General features: G+C 38.1%; 1 protein-coding gene and 1 pseudogene across 1 annotated transcript in view; both read right to left on the bottom strand.

Moving 5' to 3' along the window:
- LOC126282024 (DNA repair and recombination protein RAD54-like) overlaps nt 1–6,238 on the bottom strand; it is a 46,213-nt gene extending 39,975 nt beyond the window's left edge. The window contains exon 1 of the mRNA XM_049981420.1: nt 4,479–6,238. Coding sequence (XP_049837377.1) covers nt 4,479–5,786 — 1,308 coding nt within the window. The 5' untranslated portion in view covers nt 5,787–6,238. The remainder of the gene's footprint in view (nt 1–4,478) is intronic.
- LOC126282606 (5S ribosomal RNA) lies at nt 4,230–4,347 on the bottom strand (annotated as a pseudogene).
- Nucleotides 6,239–20,495: the final 14,257 nt, after the last annotated feature.

Here is a 20,495-nt window from a genome sequence, read left to right as displayed (position 1 = left end):
CAATATGGGAATCAAGAATCTCTACGATTTTTGCCCATTATCAGCACTGATATCGCAAGATACCGGTCTCAGGGAGTCCAAGACATCCGAAGATGTTTTAATTTCCATTTTGAAGTGTGCAGGTAACTCAGTTTTTGTGATTGATATGGACACGATGAGTTCTGTGTGTGTTTAGGCCACATTAAGCCTAACACAAAAAAAATTTATACCCTTTTTGAGTGAATTATATTTGGCATAGAGGGCACCTACAATATGTACCTTTTAACGTATTACATTTTTTAATAACATTTTGGAATTTTTTATTTTCTCTCAGAAATATGTTGGTGTTTTGATTCATGGATGTGTTCTCTAAAGGGATGTTACTGGGTTGTAAAAATTTCACTGGACTATGTGGAATAGTTCCAAAGTTATTAAGACCTGAAGTTAGGTCTGAAGATAGATTGCCTCACAAATGACACAATAATATTTTTTGTGTGATATTATTACAAATTAACAGTTTCAGATTTTTTCCCTTTATTTGCACAATCAAGCCTTGCTTCTTGCCAGATTTCATGATTCTAGACCAATGGGAAGTACCACATCGATTTTGATGACTGTGCAAGGATCGAAACGTGTGACGTAAATGGCCGTAAGTTTTGGTTGCATTGACTTACATGGTAACATTTGATATACAGGCAGGGGACCAGACTTTAGTATGTGACAAATTTTAACTTTGTAAGTCTACTTATGCTTGAGAAAAATGGATCTTAACAGACAAACGTACAGACAGACAACAAATGAGAATTTTTTTCTGTGATATAATTAAAAATTAACCATTTTCAAATTTTTTACTTTTGTTGTACTGTGAAATCTTAATTCTTACTAAATTTCATGATTCTAGAACAACAGGATGTATCCTACAAGTTTTGGTGAGTGAGAGAGCGAGTATCAAAATATGTTATACAAATGGCCATATCTGTTGACTGCGTTGACTTACAAGCTTAATTTTTTTACACTGTCATATGACTTGATGTGTCTAACCATTCCTAATAAAATGGATTTTTAACAGTCAGACATACAGACAACAAAATTATCCTGAAAGGGTTCCACTTTCACTGACTGTGGTTTGGAACACTAAAAATGGGGTGAACAGGAATGTAACTAGCATCAACGATTCCAATATCAGCGTAATGAAAAAAATGAAGACTGAAATGGTATGTGCATGTTATGAGAATGGATGAGAAAAGACCAGCCAGAAATATTTTGAAATAGATATAAAAGGAAAAAGACCATCTGTAAAACCTGGGAAATGCTGGACGGATACAGTGAAATCAGATTTCAACGGGAGAAGACTCCTGTAGGATGAGGACCAGGAACAGAAGATTTATGAAGAGAGAAGGAGATGGTGAGCACTTTTAAATCACACCCGGGAAAATGGAGCTGGGTAATGATGAGGCAGAACCACTTCACAGTTCACTGAGTGAAAAGATTTCTCCTAATATATTTTCAATATTATCTATCCCCTTACTAAATGGTTACTGCTTGGAGTCCTGGTGCCCCCTAACTGTCACGCACCTACTCCTCGGAATGAACAGGGAGGTTACAGCTCTGGCACCAACAGTGTGTTCCCGGTGTAGTCAGCCAGGAGGCTACCACTCTGCAGGCACCTAGTGATCACCCCACATGTACTGGCAACCAGTCTGGGTATTGGGTGACCTTCCCCACACAGCCTGCACTACTGAACAGAACACAAATTCGAAAAAGGTGGAGGTCAAACCAGGCTAGGGGAGCTAACATGAATTAACTGAAGAACGTGTTGTGAAAAAAAGAAAGTGGAAAAAGATACTCTCTGACCTATGAATAGGCTAGGTTTTCAACAGGGAATCTTGTCTTACTGACAAAGACTGAGAAAACATATGGTCTGAGAGTAATACTGCAGCACAGGAAAGGATGAAGTACTGCAATGTCTTGGAGCCCCATGCTTGCCATACAAAGTACTCACAAAAGATGTGCGACAACCCTGGGGGATTACCCATTTGCGATGAAGTTCCACTATACTAACTTGAATGTGCAGTGTGCTAGAATCTAGATTGCAAGTGTAATATGCTGTGTATACACAGAAAGATAGATTCCTTATCTTTTAGCTACAAAATAGCAGGTCAGCGATTGGAAGCAGTTTATTCCATAAATCATCTGGGAGTCAGCATTAGGAGTGATTTAAATTGGAATGATCATATAAAGTTGATCGTCAGTAAAGCAGGTGCCAGACTGAGATTCATTGGAAGAATCCTAAGGAAATGTAATCTGAAAACAAATGAAGCAGGTTACAGTACACTTGAATACTGCTCAGCAGTGTGGGATCTGCACCAGATAGGGTTGATAGAAGAGAGAGAAGATCCAACAGAGAGCAGTGCACTTCGTTACAGGAGCATTTAGTAATCGCGAAAGCGTTACAGATAAACTCCAGTGGAGGACTCTGCAGGAGAGACGCTCAGTAGCTGGGTACAGGCTTTTGTTAAAGTTTCAAGAACATACCTTCACCGAAGAGTCAAGCAGTATATTGCTCCCTCCTACGTATATCTTGCGAAGAGACCATGAGGATAAAATCAGAGAAAAAGAGCCCACACAGAAGCATACCGACAATCGTTCTTTCCACAAACAATACGAGACTGGAATAGAAGGGAGAACCGATAGAGGTACTCAGGGTACCCTCCACCACACACCGTCAGGTGGCTTGTGGAGTATGGATGTAGATGGGTTGTTGACATCTGCTAAAGCTAAAAAGACATTTTTCTATACATATATCTTGTTACTGTCAAAACAATACCTGTCTTGTCCCTGAGTGAATCCTGTATTGTATGTAGTAACAGAGGTCACTTATGCAGTTACCAACAGCAGTGACAAAGGACAAGAAGGTTGTTCTAGGGCATTAATTGTTGGAATCTTTGCTTTGTGGTCTGACTCCAGTTCGAGTATCACAGACAACATAAGTAATACTCACTATAAAAGGGTAATGCAGTGTTTACTGCATGGAGAAGCTTGGCATGTTTATTTGACTTAGCATTATAGGGAATTAACATATGTTTGATAAATAGGTAATTTACATACATTTCACTGTATGCAATACGTGGCAACAACTAGTAACACAACTTCATTTGACTTCTCAGTGTTGCAAAAATGTTCCACAGAAAATTTCACAGAAACATTTCCAGTATCAATGGAACAGAACAGTATGAAAAATATGAAAGGCTGTATTGCATCAAAATGTGATCACAACTGGCTTCTATGATTTTTGTCAACAGAATGTGAATTATGAGGTCTGACTCCAATAGACATACATTCTGTTCAGATGTAAGTCTACTGTCAAAACTGTAGTGCACCCCCATGCCACAATCCTTTAACCTCCTCAAACAAGATTTCCTGGGCAACAGTGTGCTGTTGATGTTTGCATGTTTACTTAAGAATGTGCACTTAGAAAGAAATTAACTGAAATGGTTAAATCAGACTGAGTACCAAACTCATTTCAACAGAAGTTAAATATTTATACATAACAATATATGGAGCATTTTGCATACATCCATCCCATATAGCCCAATTCCTTTGAAACAATGAGCACTTTTTATGAATGTTCATGTGTGTCTGGAGTGGTGGTCATTTTAATGTTTAAGAACACAGTATATCTCATAGTACTTTAAAGTGGAATGTCACTTGCTGTTCATCGAGTTTGCAGACATAGTTTTCTGCTGCTTTTCTTGCCTATCATAGTTTTTATAGATAACTTTTACCTTTCTGTTGCATTACAATCACGGACACAGATAGTCTTTAAAGAATTTTTAACATGTTGAAGCAGTGTTCAACAAAACCATTACAAATATTTTGATCTTTATAACATCCAAAGAAAGCTTGGACAAATTCATTACATACATTTTGATTTATGTAAATTCCAAAGAAACACCAAATAAATTTTTCAAAAAATACTATGAAGATGAATGACCTTTTGTTACAGGCCGACATATATTTACAGTACAGGTCTAGAAAAAAACTCCTCCCAAACAGGCCATGAAGGCCCAACGGTGTGGGCCGGCCGCAGTGTCATCCTCAGCCCATAGGCATCATTGGATGCAGATATGGAGGGGCATGCAGTCAGCACACCACTCTCCTGGTCGTATGTCAGTTTCTGAGACCGGAGCCGCTACTTCTCTATCAAGTAGCTCCTCAGTTTGCCTCACAAGGGCTGAGTGCACCCCACTTGCCAACAGCGCTCGGCAGACCGGGTGGTCACCCATCTAAGTGCTAGCCCAGCCCGACAGCGCTTAACTTCGGTGATCTGACAGGAACCGGTGTTACCACTGTGGCAAAGTCGTTGGTACAGTACAGGTCTACTGACTTGTTTACATTACAGGTCTACTGGCTTATTTACATTATAATTAACAAAGTGAAAAAATACATTACAAATGGTGTAACATAAGTTAAATATTATAAATGATTACAGCTATTACCTTGTTTGAAGATTCAGCTCCAACTGTGCGCTTTACAGCGTCACTGTTAATAAAATCACTGTAGATCTTATGCTGCAGTTCAGTTAAACGGACACACACCACCTGTTCAATCTTGACAGGCAAATATTTAGACAGCAGAGCTGATGTTCTCCGGATAAGACATCGGTTCACAATTGCAACTAATTCATCTAAACGTTCCTGTCCTTTCTGGCGCTCCTCGAGTGTTGCATCTGCATCTTGGCCTCGAAGGATTGGATTTTCAAACTTACGCCGAAACTCTTGTGCTGTCCCCAAAATTCCTTCATTCACAAAATGAACCAAGCTGAAGTACTCGAGAAGATCATTTTGTATAGGTGTTCCAGACAGCAATACTCTTCGTTTGGCTCTCAGACCCATGAGAGCCTGGTAAGTTTGATTCTCACAGTTCTTCAATCTGTGTCCTTCATCACAAAGTACAAGTCCCACTTCACTCTGATGTAACACTTTAGCATGCAGACGGAATGTTTCATATGATATGATTAATATGGGATTCACAGGTCTTTTTGAAAATGTTTGCATAAATGAATTAAGGTCTCTATCTATCTGTTCTTTGCCTCCACTGTCAATAGCGAGTGCATTAACACGGCCACCCAACCATTTATTTATTTCATTATACCAATTTTTTACCAGGCTGCTTGGCGCTACAACGATAGCTTTATCAATTGTTGGTTTACAATCAGGTCCCTGTCGCAGAAGAGTCCACATAAGTGTAATACACTGTAAGGTTTTACCAAGTCCCATTTCGTCTGCCATAATGCAACCGTATGCATTATCTATACGCTTACCAGTAACACATTCATACATGAATTTTACTCCTTCCCTTTGATGAGGTCTTAATATAGCTGAGAGGAGAGGATCCACAACAACATGGACAGGCTGTTTATCTGCATCACTTTTCAGCTTTTCGTGAGCCGAAAGTTCCGGAGGCGCGTAGAGTACTAAAGCATTCGGCTCCAAAGGATCGTGCAGTGGTCTACGGCATTTTGGTCGACCGACTCCAAGTGCGCGAGACAGACTAGAACCCTGGTAATTCGGGATTGGTATTTTAAAAGGTTTTGAAAGTAGCTTACGGATTAGAGATTCATGTGCAGACACGGTCACGGGGGTGATTTCCTGCGATATACATGTCTTTTTAAGTGTTAGTTTGCTACTAAACGTTTCATCTTTCGATTTATCTAACCTTATTTTCTTCTGGTTTTGAAGTGTCTCGGGAACTGCGCTGAGAGGCTGTCTCTTAGCTGCTTGACTAGGTGCAAGACTTCGACGCATGCCTTCATTACTTAGACTTTAAGACTAAGAATTATGTACACAACAGATTACACACATGTTTTCACTGTCAAACTACGAATCTAAACATTACTACTTCACTGCTTTCGCGCGTAAACATATTGAAAGCGCAAACAGAGACAGTGCTACCACCCACAACATAAAAAAAGCAAGCGTTTCCTGCGAGTTTGTTGCGGCAAGTCAACTAGCGGACACTTTCAAAATTCGCTTGTTACATAGCACTCGATAACGTGAGAAACAAGCTATGTTGTGAAGATTAACACCTCTTTCGAAGTTTAACGAATTTTCTACTGTGCCAAAACATTTAATGCCTTGTGGTATGTGTCCGAAGTCCTTTATCCAGTGTCATTGAAAACTTGCACGTGCAACTCAGCTTGTCTGTAGGAACGTCGTACTTGTGTACTGGCGTGCCAGCAAGCAAGACAGTAATTGTCAAAGATATGTGGAAATGCTCTCTATTCTGCTTTCGTTCGCAGGACCCAAGAGATGACTGCTCAGGTCTTGAATAGTTTTTGAGTTAGTTAGTTAATTAGCAACAAACTTTCAACAGTTTTGTTAGACAAAAAAATTGTCGCCACTTGAATCACTTCTAATCCATGAACTGAAAACCTCGGACAGATTCAGGCCTCTGTTGCGAGGTGAGCGCATCATAAACGAAGAAGGAAAAAAATGAACATCTACAATTACCATCGAAGAAATAAATAAATCTTAAGAAAACATAACCCAAGATAGAAATAATCTTACTTGAAGAGAGCGAGTGAAAGGAACTTGCTGCCAATATGTGAAATAAAGATGCCAAATTGAAAGTGAGTGGACTTGCGAAATCAGGACCTCTGTGAAATGATATGTAAAAGGATTGTAAAATCTCAGTCAGCTCAGCATGAAACTGTGTAATAATGGAAGATTTAAATATTTTCCACCCTTAAAGCGTACAAGCAGTAAGAGTTCGAAAAGATATGGTACAGGGAACACAGAGGTGAACTTGTTCGTAGTAAACGTTTCAAAAAGATGATGTGACGGAAAATTCGTGTGTCAATACAGAGGAAGTTACAACTAACAGAAAAATCAAGAACGTATTTAGCAGTGTGTCAAATACAGCATTAATGCAAGTAACATCTTCAGTGAGGTCATTTTACAAAGCATGTGGTTCATGCTTCATGGTTCATAGGAGTGGGAAAGAAAAGAAGTATACATGTGAAAAAATACTAAAAGTAATCAGCGAAAATAGGATCAAAGAGCCCCAAGCCTTACAGCTGCAAACATAGGCGACCCTAGTTTCATCACCAGTCAGAAAAATGGTTTTCACAATGTAAAAATCAACATCAGGAGCACATGAAAGGATAGAAAAATCATCAACCAAAACAGCAGAAAAAAGATCTGAATCTAACTCTGCAGAACTGTATATAGTTCAGGAGGGACCTACTCATATGGTGTCCGATGTAGCTATCAACACAATAGGATTAAGCAAGGAAATGATCAAATGAAAAATTAGTGATAACTTGGCAGCATCAATGGAATGATTAGTCGGGGAATCAGACACAGAACTTTAGCTGTACCTGAAAATAGAGGAATAAGTGCATTAAGGAACACCAAAGGATTTCTATCGACCAGAGAGAAAAAGAAACCTCCTGGGAGAGCAATAATGAAAAGCTCACTGCTCTAACAATTATATCTCAGTAGTATGCATTACAGACATTTGTTATAAGAAAGCAGAAACAGTGGAAGTAGCTTTAACCTGTTATGAAATTCAGAGCTGGCATTAACTTACTCAGTGAAGACAAACATTTTGAAATCTCTGTAACAGAGGGACAGAGAAACAAATTAATCGTACAACGTTGATACAGGTCAGTTAGTGATAATTCGTATGTCTTCTTCAGTAAATCAATACATGCCCTTGATATGAGCTCTATCTTTAAGGATAATGTTATTTTGGGTGTGGACATGAATATAGATGCAAGTGTTAACAATGAAGTTAGTAACAATCTCCTGAACATTCTGTATGGATTTGGTACTACATCATTGCTCAAAAGTGCAACAAGAATAACCAAGACAGTGGTGTCAACAGTAGATCATTAAATAACTGACAATGAAACCTGAAGTCTGATGTAATTGCAAAAGATATACGGCTTTCAAATCATTTCTGTCAAGCCATTAATTTAAACATGGAAGAATATCACAGGAAGCATGTTTATGAAAGAGTTTTTTTTTCAAGGAAAGCAATGTGTGATTCTGTAAAGCAACAATATCACCAGACCTAGGAGGAAGTGTATGGTGACTTAAATGTAGAGGCTAAGCACTGAAAGCTTTCGTCAATGTTTAAACTAAAATATGAGGAAACTTTTCTGAAAGAATTACGCTCTGTTGAAGAAAATTAGTAAGTATGTCCCCAAAAGGACTATGAAATCTCTTGAACCCCTAAATATCTTTACTCCCTAATGGAAAAATCAAAGTGACCCAGAGTATCTAGATTACTGTAAAAATATACAAGAATATACAGGAAGGTGTTGCTAGCAGCAAAGGAAGCACTGAATGACAGCGACATCTGCAGTTTAGATTGTAAAAGGAAAGTCATTAGTTCAGCTGTATTATTCGCACAAACGAAGTTGACACTCGCACTGTGGCTGCTGGGCGCAACTGTAAATGGGAAATGGCTTTACGGTCGCTCCCATCAGCCACCGCCCGAGTGTCAACTCTGTTTGGGCGTGTAATAAGAAAGGAAACAGGAGAGGAGAAATCAGGGGGAAAACGCACAATCATACTCACTACGGAGTGGCCTAGTGATTCTAGGCGCTACAGTCTGGAAGCGCGCGACCGCTACGGTCGCAGATTTGAATCCTGCCTTGGGCATGGATGTGTGTGATGTCCTTAGGTTAGTTAGGTTTAAGTACTTCTAAGTTCTAGGGGACTGATGACCTCAGAAGTTAAGCCCCATAGTGCTCAGAGCCATTTGAAGCAACCATACACACTACTTACCAGAAGCTACTTAACCGACTGAGTGGCACTGTTACCTGCTACAGAGGGGGAAGTCAGAAATGTGGTGTGCAGATTAAAAAAAATTAAGAACCTCCAGGCTTAGCTGCAGTTCCAATGTGTGTGCTCAAGGAATTCAAATACAGCAGAAAGGGGCCCTTAGCAAGTACTACAAATGAATTACTCAGTTCAGGTATCTTTCCTGAATACTTAAAGCAAGCCAGACTTTCGCTAGTGCACGAAATGGGTAATAAGGAAAACAAGAAAATCTATAGACCACTATCGCTGGTGGAAGTTTCATATCAGGGCACTCTCCGCTGCAGAGACAAAATTTCATTCTGGAATATATAAGTAATCTGGAACCAGCGATAAATGAACTCAAACAAGAACAGAAAGTGGAAAATGAGCCGTTTTTTTGGGCCTAAAGAAAGATGGCGTGTGAAACAAAACGAAAAACGTGTCGAACTGAAAACAACGAACAAATATGATACGCTAGATAAAAATGAAGATACAGTCAACCAGGGAAATAGTGCAGTTTTGCTTACTGACAGCCACGGCAGAGGACTTGCGCAAATTATTCATCATCAGCAGATATAAACGTTTCAAGCATTGTGAAACCAGGAGCAGGTTTGCAAGAAGTTCTAAAAGACTATCAAATCAGTAGTTGTGTGTCGTAGGATCAGTATATTGTAATTTTAAGTGGCTCAAATGACATGTATAGAAACGAACTAAAAGTAGTAAACAGACTCTTAAGAGATGCACTATTTACATTAAGTGATCAAAAAGCAATTGTGACTGGTATACCTTACAGGCATGACCTTATAGAATCTTCTTGTGTAAATAAAGAGATTCAAAACGCAAACAGGAGCTACAGAAAGATCTGCAAGACCACTTCAAATGCTTTCTTTCTCCCAGTTGATGATTTAGAAAGAAAGCATTTCGCAACACACAGAATGGATCTAAATAAATGGGGCAAATCGCAACTCAGCCAGAAAATTAAAGCCTCAGTGAAAAGTGTTTTTTATGACTGTCAGAAATACGACAAAATTTCACTGCCTACTGTAAAGGAGATTTGCAAAATATCTTCCCTATAAATAATTCCTGCTACAGCAGTACTAGAACAAAAAATCGATTATAGCAGGAAGTATTGAGAAAGAAATAGCAGCAGAGAATCTGCCAGATTTAGCAGCAGCAGCAGCAACAGACACTCCACCATCGTCAATAACAGCATCCACTCCATCTGAAGCGATTAGTAGAGTACCAATCAGAAGAAGAGCGACAAAACCCTCACACATTAAGGTGAACTGTGCACCAAATCTAGGTGGCTTGACTTTGCTGCATCAGAAGGTACAAGGACTAGGCAATAAAATGTGTGAGCTGGAAGTAATTTTAAACGGAAATCTTAAGGAGGTTTCTGTGCTGTGTATCAATGAACAATGGCTTTGGGACACTTAGATTTGTGCAGAAAATATGCCAGACTTTGACTTAATATGTAGCTTTTGCGGGGAAACTTATAAATGTGGAGGTGTTTGCATCTATGTTAGAAATAATGGCAGATCTAAAGAGGTAAAACTTAGCAAGGTGAAGTGTGCAGAAAAAGACTTCGAATGTTGTATTTGTCAACTTACAGACTATCAAACTATCATTGCTTGCATCTATAGGTCCCCGTCAGATGACTGTACCTAATTCTTATACTATATAGATGATCTTTTAAATGAATTGAGAGGCAGGTCAAAATGCGTAATAGTTCTTGGTGGCATTAACATTCATTTTAACAAAAATAATAAGACAAGGTACAATTATTAAATCTGTTTAACTCATACAACATGCAACCTACTGTGCAGGTAATTACCAGATGTGGGGATGGATCTGAAACAACACTTGATCAGAAATTTACAAACAAACAAAGCTGTGAGTACAGTATTGAAGTAGCAGACAGAGGCTTTTCTGAGCATTTGGCTTTAAAAATGATGATAAGGAATGAGAACAATAAGAAATGCACAGTCACTGAATATGCTGGCCACTGAGGCCGAGTGGTTCTAGGCGCTTCAGCCAGGAACCGAGCAGCTGCTACGGTCACAGGATCGAATCCTGCCTCGTATACGGGTGTGTGATGTCCTTAGGTTAGTTAGGTTTAAGTAGTTGTAAGTATAGGGGAGTGATGATGTTAAGTCTCATAGTGCTCAGACTCATTTGTACCATTTGAAAAATATGTACAAAGAAGACTTATTAACGTAAACAACAAAAGGGGTTTTAAAAATATGTTAAAAAGGGTGCAGTAAGGCATAGAACAAACTGATGATGTAGACAAAAAGTATGACACTTTTCTTACTGATTATAAATATTGCTATAATGTGGCATTCCCATTAAAAAGAATAAAAGTCAATGACAAGACTAACACATTGGTAATGCAAGGGATTAAAAAATCTGCAAGCACCCTTATAAACCTCAGCAAGCATGCTAAAATAAATACAACAATAAAACCATACTATAGGAAATATAGAAGGGTCTATAGGAAAGTTTTACAGGCAGCAAAAACGGTAAGCAATGATTCATACATTAACAAGAGAAGCAATAAATCAAAATTGATTTTGAAGGTTCTAAGCAATAGCATAGGAAAATGTAAAACGAATACCCATGATTTCAAAATTAAAAGTGAGAGTAAAGTGATAGATGATGCTCAACAGATAGCCAATATATTCAATGAACAATATGTGAACATAGCACCAAACCTAATTAAAAGTCTGTGCAATCCAAAGAACAAAAACATAAAAGTAAAATGTGTGGAAAGAGAACGTTTCTGTATCTAGTAACAGAATGTGAAGTTGGAAATGCTATTAATAAATTAAAAAATAAAATGTCTTGTGGTATTAACGGAATTCCAGACAAGGTAATCAAACATAGTTCTACTAGTAACTAACTTCCATTATTAACACTTCTTTCAGGACAGGGGTGTTCACATCGAAAGTAAAATTCTCCATAATAAAGCCACTTCATAAAAAGGATAGTATGGCTGACATAAATAATTGTAGGCCAGTGTCATTATTGTTACGTTTCTCTGAAGTGATTCACAGAGTAATGATGAAAGGCTAGCTGACTTCCTGACTAAAAATAAAATACTGACTAATGCTCAAAATGGGTTTAGAAACAATAAATCCAAAGAAATGGGAGTCTTTCAACTCATGAAAATGGTCCTATTTCCTTGGACTAGAATGAATTAAGGTGTGGAATATTCTTAGATTTATCTAAAGCATTTGATCTAATAAGCCATGAATTACTGTTTATGAAACTATAATTTATGGGGTCTGGGGACTTTCATTCAAATGGTTCAAGTCTTATCTCTCTGATAGACAATAGAAAGTACAAATATGTCATGAAAGCAAAGAGTATCTCTCAGATAAAAAAAAACTAACTATGGTGTGCCCTTGGGTTCCATGTTAGGCCCTCTGTTGTTCCTGGTCTATACCAACGATTTGCCAAACCATCAGACAGTTGCAGGTTAGGTTAGGTTAGCGTTTTTTAACGTCCCGTCGACAACGAGGCCATTAGAGACGGAGCACAAGCTCGGGTTTGGGAAGGATGGGGAAGGAAGTCGGCTGTGCCCTTTCAAAGGAACCATCCCGCCATTTGCCTAAAACGATTTAGGTAAATCACATAAATCCTAAATCAGGATGGCTAGAGACGGGATTGAATCGTCATCCTCCTGAATGCGAGTCCAGTGTGCTAACCACTGCGCCACCTCGCTCGATAACAGTTGCAGAAGCAGTGATGTTCGCTGAAGGCACTATCATTTTCATAAAAGGATACACTGAGGATAATCTACAGCAGAGTGTCTCTAGGATGATAAATGAGACAGGAAAATGGTTTAGCGATAATGCTTTGATCATAAATAACGTTAAAACAGTATTGATTAATTTCAGTAATATTAAAAGTAATGCTAGGAGAAGAGTAATAGCTGAGTTAGGGAACTATGTTATTGCGCAAGCTCCATACATAAAATTCCTAGGTATATGGTTGAATGAGCACTTGAGATTGGAAAAGCATCTAGAAGATTTGAGTATAAAACTAAGTAAATCCTGCTATGTGCTAAGAATGCTTCATGACTGTTGCAACTTTGAATTATTGCTGCATGCCTATTATGCATATATGAATAGTTTGCTTAAATATGATGTGATCTTCTGGGGAAAAACAGATATGGCAAAACAAGCTTTCAAACTTCAAAAAAAGGGCTGTTACAATAATGAAAGTGGGTCCCTGTGGAGTGTCATGCAGGGAAATATTTAAAGATTTAAAATATTGACTCTTCCTTGCTTATACATCTATGAATGTGTCTGATTTCTGAAAACTCACCAGGAATTTTCAACATTAAATAATCAGGTTCATAACCATGAAACAAGGAAATGAGACGATTTTCACAGAGATACCCACAAAGGAGTGCTCTGCGAAAAAAGTGTGAACAACCAGCCCAAAATTTTTACTAGTACATGGTTTTTATGACATTGAAGAACATCAGAATATGAAAAAGTAATATTATTTACATGTACCGATATAAAATATTTGTATTTATTATCCAAGTTTTTGAAACAAACTAAATATAAAAAATTATATTGTAATTGACTACATCCGTACAAAGTATATTGTTAACAGACGAATAAAGAGATTTATAACGAGCAGTTAGCATCAATGTGCAAAATTAAAGTCCTGGCAACTTTTTTAGGTAAATGTGAACCTGTATATTGGACAGAAATTATAATGTATTACATATTTTTATTACCTTGATTTCTCTGGCTAGTTATTAATATTGTTTAGTTATTAATATTGTTTATTATGTTATACACTACATATATTTGTCACTTATGAGTTATACAACTGTCTTTACTTGCTACGTGTATATACCTGACAACAAGTTGAGCAACAGAGAAATCACAGTATCCCTTTGAAGGAAGGTTACTTAGACATAAAAAAATATATATGGGGGTTGCTCTTGATGGAATTGTCAGATACATACAGCATCTCTTAAGAACAGCTATCGAAATCAAAACACAAAATAACATTCTGCAGAAACTCTATGTCACATCGTGTGGTTTCTCTGCATTGACACTCCGAATTGCAGTCCTGAGATTGGTGTATTCTGTTGTGGAATATTACTCCCCAACGTAGATGAATAGTACTCACACAGACTTTTTGAGACATAACTCAATCATACCATGTGTCTCATAACTGGCACAACAAGACTTATACTTAGTTTCTGGTTGCTCATACTTAGCTCCGTGACACCTTCATCTCTATAGCAGGGAAGTGCACTTACATGACAGAAAACATGCATTCCAACCATCAGCAAAGGACAACTTTGCTCTCATTACTCACCCCTGGGAGTTACTTGGCAAAGGCTGTAATAAGAATGAGTGCTGGAGATGCACATGGCAGATTAATGCTACAATGGAACAATTTTGATGCCACACATATCAAACAAGATTTCTGGCTTTGAGCTGTCAGACAACACCTGGCAAATTCTTACTGAATAAGAACCAGCACTAGAGAATGTGCCAATTCTCTATACAAGTGGAAGAAAATAACTTCTCCAAGTTGTGACTGGGCGCTAGAAGCAGATTGCTCGTCAAGTAGTTCAAGAATGTCCTCTGAGAGCTTTCCATGGCGCTTCAGAAGAGTTCCTAATGATGACAAGAATCAATAGACTGCATACATGACCAGCATATCAGTTTGTAATTGGAGATAACCGTAAATAATATTTTTTGTGATGTAGCCATAACTAAATAAATAAAAAACTGACAAAACCCATGTCATGTACAAATTCAATGATTGATAAATAAATATGAACATGAACGTCATGGCAAAAATGGTATTTGTCTTAAACTTTGTAAATTACTTTTGTCTACTCTTTTTGACCTGGGAGGAACGCTGACTACAAATTAAAAGTCAGATGACTGGGAAATCCGCTCAGTCACAGCACTAGCCCCAAATACCATGGAGACTTTCAAGGAGCAATATGATAATGTAAGAATGAAGGTCGATGTCTTACAACAACTCAAGGGCACAAGATGGAGAGCAAGCCCACATGTGCTTCAGACATCTGCTCTAGACTTGTGCTACTCGGTAAGAGAACATATTTCCCCTGTGAGGTATCAATCCTGCCACTCGAAATAGATTGACATTGCTCCTCGCCAAACTTTCCCCCAGGTGACAGGATGCTCCAATTGAGAAGATTCAAGTTCTGTCCAGAATAGCACCGCCCAGCATCAGAAAAATAGTAACAGCGAAATCCAAAGGGAGCAAAATTGATGATAGGCACCCACTTCATGGGCATGAACCTATTGTTCAACATCTTCACAGCAGGAAAATCTTAATCCCAAGTACTGCCTTCTTAGTGAAGTCAAAGGCTGAACAGAGACTTCAACGCTGGCAGTACAGAGCTAACTGTGTTGGATACCACAAAAAGACGAGCTGGCATTGGCAAGTCCAACAGCAGTTCATATTGATGAAGTGCTGACTTCATTAAAATGGTCGTCATCGACACTCTAAGAAGAGCAAGACTACTTTGTTAGTTGGGGAAACGTTGAAAAAACTTTGTGATAGGAATCTCATTTTAGACTTAAGCAATTCCTTTTAATTACTGATTAGTTTTAAAGTGACATAGCATAATTTCCAGTAGTGGCAATGCAGTCTAAAATTATTCCAACTTGGAGCAAAGACTTGCTTAAGTTCATGTTACTGCAGATTGTTAATAATTCAATGGTATTCTGATTCTGGTGTAATAGTAATAAAATCTTGCTTTACTCATTGAATGCATATACTACAATGAAGTGAAAGTAGGTTGAGCTGATATGAAATACACTGTAAAAAAAACAGTGTTCTTATTTGCACAGTTACTAGATGATAACTTGGCTCTTCTCAAGAGCACGAAATTTGGTTTCAAAATTATACGCAAAACATTTATGTTTATAGCACCTGTGTATTTTCAGAGTCCTAACTCTGACAGCAATAGAAACACATAAACTGCTGATATAAGAGCTTTACTTTTAAATGTGTCATCAGTATATTATAAATGGCAATCAGGATTTTACAAGAAGAGAATAGAAATTGTGTTTTTAGGAATGCAGTAAGAATACTGCAGAGATGACGAGAGTGTTTCCAAGTACCAGGTATCTTAGTGTTATTTCTAGCTTAACACCAAATGGCATTCCGTCTCATATATGCCAAATCTGATTTTTATTTAAAGGACAAAAAGCGCCCCAAAAGGAATTCAAAATTAGCTATACTTATTCGAAAACGGTTTTTGGACGACATTTCGACCTCTACCAATAACTCTTTTATTGCAGGGAGGGTGTAGATGACCCCAAATCATTTATTTGAGAAATCATTTCTATGAGAAACCTATTTTTGCGGGGGTCCATTTTCTGCTCATTGAAGTTTCTGTTAGCTCTTGATCTAAAATATATTCAACTATTATACGGAATATTTCTTTTATTTCAGGCTTTTTTTAAAAACTGCACTGTAAAAACTCCAACTGTCTTCTGACATACAACTAAAGTCTGAGGGCGGTGGTGGACAGATGCATTCACAAATTTTCAATACCTGTGAAAGTGTGGCTTAATGCTTTGTGCTTTTGCCTGGTCTTCGATGTTTGTGTCTACTCTGGTACTGGTACTGCAGCTATAAAATAAAACACAGTTCCATTTTTACCTTGGCTGTTATATGACTGCAGGGGTTTATTTCATATATATATTGGCTGTTCGAATTTTCAAGTCCTTAATCCAGTTCTTGTGATTTTATACTGTCACCCTGATTGCATGTATACAAATGTCTGTCTGTCATTTAAATATATGACTGCTGTAGTAGTAGACCCTAATTAGGGAATCATTTCATTCTCATCAACGACCAAAAAAGAAACATTACTACCATAGTGTTTATGTCTAAATAAGTATGCTTTCTTTTGACATATTACAAAGCTCATGGCTCACACAAAATATTATTAACAGGTAAATAATTTCGGGATAGGTGGTGCAACTATAAAGTAATGAGACTGATGTGAAAAAATGTTGCTTACTGATTTAGGCAAGCTCAGTGTTGTCTCCTTCAGAGCAGATCCCTTCTGATTGCACACACTTTTTGCAACACTTCTGCCATTTCTGGAACTCATCTTCTATAATATCCTCCAAGACCCTTGTCACAGTTTTTTTGACTCTTGGAAATAGAAAGAAGTCGCGCACAGTGATATCTGGTGAATAAGGTGGCTGTGATAGTACTGAAATTTGCTTTTAGGTTAAAATTTCTGTACTGACAGAGCAGTATGGGATGGCGCAGTATCGTGATGCAGAATCCAATTATCACCAATGTTGGCATGGACACGAAGAACTCTTTTACGAAATCTTTCTGAAATTTCTTTGTGGTAATATTGGTTAACTGTTTGTCCAGGAGGCACCCACTCTTTATGAACAAATCCCTTGGAGTCAAAGAAGCACACAGGCATGTATTTCACTTTTGACTTTGACATGCGATGTTTTTTTGGTCTGGATGATCCCTTTGAATACCATTTTGAACTTTGACGTTTAGTCTCTGGATTGTATTGAAAAACCAACTTTCATCACCAGTGATAAAATGGCTCAAAAATTCTGGATTGATTTGCGTTTGCTCTAACAGATCGGCTGCCTCATTTTTCCGTGTTTCTCGCTGTTGTGGTGTTAGATTGTTGGGGACCATTTTTGCACAAATCTTTCTCATGCCAAGACCTTCAGTTATTAGTAGACGAACCGTTTCTCGACTGATGTTCAGTTCTTCTGCAATTTCCATGGATATTCAGTTCGTACCCTGGCCAATTTGACATCCGTCCATGAGGCTGATGGTCGTCCACTGCAGTCTTCATCTTCAGTATTCGTTCTTCCTTCACTAGACATTTTATGCCAACGAAAAACTTGAGCTCTTGACATGACCTTCTCTCCAAAAGCGTTCTGAAGCTTACTGTTTCACTCAATTTAATAACCGAGCAGTTGCACCGCTGTGACGCTTGGACTAGAAACAGCTTATAGACCAAGGTCAAAGATATTGTGCCTACACAAGCCTGCAGGGTTGCCACATCTTGCAAAGCAAATCAGTCTCATTACTTTATTGTCGCACCTCGTATATCCAGATATAGGAAACTGAGGAATATGCTAATTATGGGTTAACTTGCTTGACAGTACTTTGACACTGGTAGATACTGTAAATGAATTCAAGAGTGTAGTAGAAAATACGAAAACTACTGCAGTCTTATTCAGTGAAAATATTAAATTTAACAAAGTCTGTAAGGTACCTGTATGTATAACAGTCTAATGACCTTTCTTGAAATCAGTTAAAGGATCAGTTAGAGATCTTTCTAAATTTCCAAATAAAGTATGGGAAAATATGCAACAGTTTCCATACACAAACAATTTCACATAGATCGACAGAGCAGCTACAACAGACATACAACTTATTTCCCCAAGAGACAAACATGTAACTATTATGCCCAGAAAAGGTATCAGAGACTACAGACGTCCATCAAACGCAGGTGTATGGTAGATAATGAATTGTAAGAAGCAACTACGAAATGCCATCTGCTTTGTGAAATAACTTCTCTTTTCAGAGTCTTCAAGAAACTGTGATAACATAGGCATCATGGAGATTGATTTGACTGCAAATTCTGAGAGAGTTTGAGCAGCGATCTCCACATCAGGGCAGATGGACCGCTTCACACCAGCGATTCCTGTTGTAATCAAAGAGGGTAGATCTAATGATGGTCTCTTTAGAAGATCGAAACTGGTCATCTAAAAATAAAAATTAACAATTTATATGCGACAACGACTATGTTTACCGAAAAAGTTAAAATATTAAGAAGTCGCTGTTTTCCTGGAAGAATGTTCCAAAAAATTTTAAAACAGTAAAAAAAAAGTTCTAAAGAGTAGTTACGAGAATAGGAGTAAAGGAATAATGTATCCTGTAAACTGTCTCGTTCCCCATCATTTTGATAAAATAACGTTAAAATTATATATGGAACATGTAATTAACTAACTAATTAACCAAATGACCTAAACTAGAGATATAAACGTTATTAGATAATTCTGTGAAAGAATCAAACATTTTTGTTGCGCCTTCATGGTTGGTAAGCTTGATTATTCCAAGTACTATTCAAAAAATTTAAACAATGCACAGTATACAGTTCATTGTTGACAGCCCTCTGAAGTGGCCAGTGTGTCGACTGCGATTAAAACTGGAGAAAATCGAGTTTTGTGTTGTTAAAAATTTTCATTTGAAGTGTTGGAATACTGCACAAACTAAAACAGAATTGGATGAAATTCATGAGGACTTTGTGCCATCATTGAAGACCATTTACTTTTGGATTGATGAATTTAAACATTGTTGGGCAACCACTGAAGATGAAGTGTGCTCCAGGCATCCAACTGAAGTCACCGCAAAGGAAACTATTGACAAAATCCATGATATGGTAATGCAAGACCGCCGAATAAAAATACGAGAGGTTGCTGAGACTGTAGGCATCTTAACAGATTTATCTCAGCTGAGCGAGTGCATAATATCCTGTATGGAGAATTGGATATAAGGAAGCTGTGTGCGAGGTGGGGGTCGTAATTGCTCACAGTCGACCAGAAGTGCATCTGGTACATTTCAACACAACGTCCGGCGATTTTTTATAGCAATCTGCAACACTTTTGTGACTGTTGATGGATCCTACATCTATCACTACACGCCAGAGTAAAAATAAATGGACAAAGGCTGCTGAAAGTGCACCAAAGGAGAATGCCATTCAGTCAAAACCTTGGACAAAGACTGCTGAAAGTGCGCCAAAGTAGGTGAAGACCATTTTGTCAGCTGATAAGGTGTTGGCCAAAGTTTTTTGCGATTCCTAAGGAATAATCCTCACAGATTACTTGAAAAAAGGCGGAATCATAACTGGAACATCGTTTGGAAATTGCGTATGCTGAGAGAGAAAAAAAAGCAAGGTACCCAAAAAAGTGCTCTTTCACCAGGATAACACTCCGATCCATACATCAGTGATAACAATGGTGAAAAAAAAAACCAGTGAGATTCGAATTGGTCTCTTATCCATCCCCTTCACTTGTTTCTGTTCCCTAACTTGAAACTTCAGATTGTTGGGAAGAAAATTTGATCAAATAAGGAAGGGGTAGTTATAGTCAATGATTATTTTGCAATGTTTGATAGAATCTTTTTTCTTGTGGGATGAAGAAGCTGGGAAAACGTTGTACCAAGTGTATATCCGTCCAAGGAGTCTATGTCGAGAAGCAAGGCGAGTTGTTCATGAAACAGACATTTTGCTTTGCTTTTTTACCTGACTTATCACACCACCCTTAGACCAAAGGTACCTCAGGTACTGTCCTCTTCTGCAGATACAGTCTCTTCTGCAGGAAATACAGGAACCATCACTACTCATCCAATTGAGTGTGAGTACCATGTCAATGGTAGGACTAGGTGTTTTGTACAAGGAAGACAGGGATCAGTGGGAACTCAGAATGCTACACCTATCCATCTAACAAACAGGTTAGAGGTGTTGTCTTCCACTGAAATCGAAACTGAGCCAGTGAGATTAACTTCAAATGTTGGGAAACCTGCTGCAACCTGTGGCAAGAGGAGGCAAACGCAAGTGGATAGGGGTCTGTCAATTGTTGAGCAATGGTACCCCTTAGGGCAATGGCAGCAAGGTATGGGAAGGAA

Source organism: Schistocerca gregaria, chromosome 7 (genome assembly GCF_023897955.1).
Source record: "Schistocerca gregaria isolate iqSchGreg1 chromosome 7, iqSchGreg1.2, whole genome shotgun sequence".
Classification (NCBI taxonomy): domain Eukaryota; kingdom Metazoa; phylum Arthropoda; class Insecta; order Orthoptera; family Acrididae; genus Schistocerca; species Schistocerca gregaria.
The sequence above is the reverse complement of the archived record's forward strand: the minus strand, read 5'-3'. Positions and strand labels throughout refer to the sequence as shown.